Below are 1,262 nucleotides of genomic sequence, written 5' to 3'. Positions count from 1 at the left end.
AGTTGCCATTTAAAGCTTATAACCGTCACATTTTTGAATTGAAATTCAAATATCGCTTTTCTTTGCTCCATACGTCAACATTAGAAGAACATTATCACTTTGATTTTTGTGTCAGTTTTGTTTCGATTGAAAAATAAGTTTATCTTCATTCCAAAATATTAAAACGGCTGTTTTCGTCTAAAAATGAATATCAGAAGTCTTGGCGGTAAATAAATAAATCAAAATAATAAATATATTTCCGGTGCTAATGAAAATTTCGTTCTCACAAGGCGGCGGCGGTGGCGGTTTGAGCAGTGGAGGAGGTTTCAGTAGCAGTAGAAGTGGAGGTGGTGGTATTAGCCGGCCAGGAGGTGGAGGTGGATTTGGTATAAGCCGTCCAGGAGACGGAGGTGGATTTGGTGGCGGTAGGTCTGTTCCTTCATTCCCGAGCTCTTCAAGACCAAGTCCAAGTTTCCCAAGTTCGAGTAGTAGACCCGGCATTTCTCCTACATTTCCAAGCTCAGGAATATCCAGACCTGGTCCGACATTCCCAGGGCCCGGGATACAACTTCCTAGTGGACCAAGTACGCATCCGACATTCCCAGGGCCCGGGATACAACGTCCTAGTGGACCAAGTACGCATCCGACATTCCCAGGGCCCGGTATACAACGTCCTAGTGGACCAAGTACGCATCCAACGTTTCCGGGGCCTGGAATACAACGTCCTAGTGGACCAAGTACGCGTCCGACGTTTCCGGGGCCTGGGATACAACGTCCTAGTGGACCAAGTATACGTCCGACGTTACCGGGGCCTGGGATACAACGTCCTAGTGGACCAAGTTACCCTGGCGGTTCTGGGAATCCTCCAGACTATGAAGATCATCATGTCAATGATGGTGATTATGCAGAAAGACATCACCAGCGTCACTACCGTAATGGTTATCACAATGATAACAGTGGTTGCAGCACAAAACAATTAATTATAATTTGCGTCGTGATATTTTTCATTATTTTAATTATCGTTGTAATTGTTGTTGTAGCAATTGTCGTAACCAAGGGGGATTAATCAATTCAGTTGATTTTAATTTCGAAAAAAAAGATTAGTGTGATTCGATTTGAGTTCAAACGATTTCTAAAGAAAATGTGTATTGTAATATTGTTGATGATGAAATAAAATCACAATGAATGAATTCACTTCGCTTTTTACGTCAGTTCATTTTTAATTCTTGATTTTCCCTTTGATTTTGTATCGCATCGCATCAGATAAAGCATACATTCTGCCC

General features: G+C 42.3%; 1 protein-coding gene across 1 annotated transcript; it reads left to right on the top strand.

The window, feature by feature from the left end:
• Nucleotides 1–247: 247 nt before the first annotated feature.
• LOC129579539 (translation initiation factor IF-2-like) lies at nt 248–1,045 on the top strand. The gene has a single exon (XM_055469679.1). It carries the CDS (start codon nt 248–250, stop codon nt 1,043–1,045), a length of 798 nt encoding a protein of 265 aa, XP_055325654.1.
• The last annotated feature ends 217 nt before the right edge of the window (nt 1,046–1,262 follow it).

The sequence above is a fragment of the Sitodiplosis mosellana genome, unplaced genomic scaffold, assembly GCF_009176505.1.
Source record: "Sitodiplosis mosellana isolate CC-2019 unplaced genomic scaffold, AAFC_SMos_1.0 Smas_scaffold_6239, whole genome shotgun sequence".
Lineage (NCBI taxonomy): Eukaryota > Metazoa > Arthropoda > Insecta > Diptera > Cecidomyiidae > Sitodiplosis > Sitodiplosis mosellana.
The sequence above is the reverse complement of the archived record's forward strand: the minus strand, read 5'-3'. Positions and strand labels throughout refer to the sequence as shown.

Bases quoted from the DNA above. Each gene is read 5' to 3' on its own strand.
- LOC129579539 (XM_055469679.1), top strand. From the start codon at position 248: ATGAAAATTTCGTTCTCACAAGGCGGCGGCGGTGGCGGTTTGAGCAGT.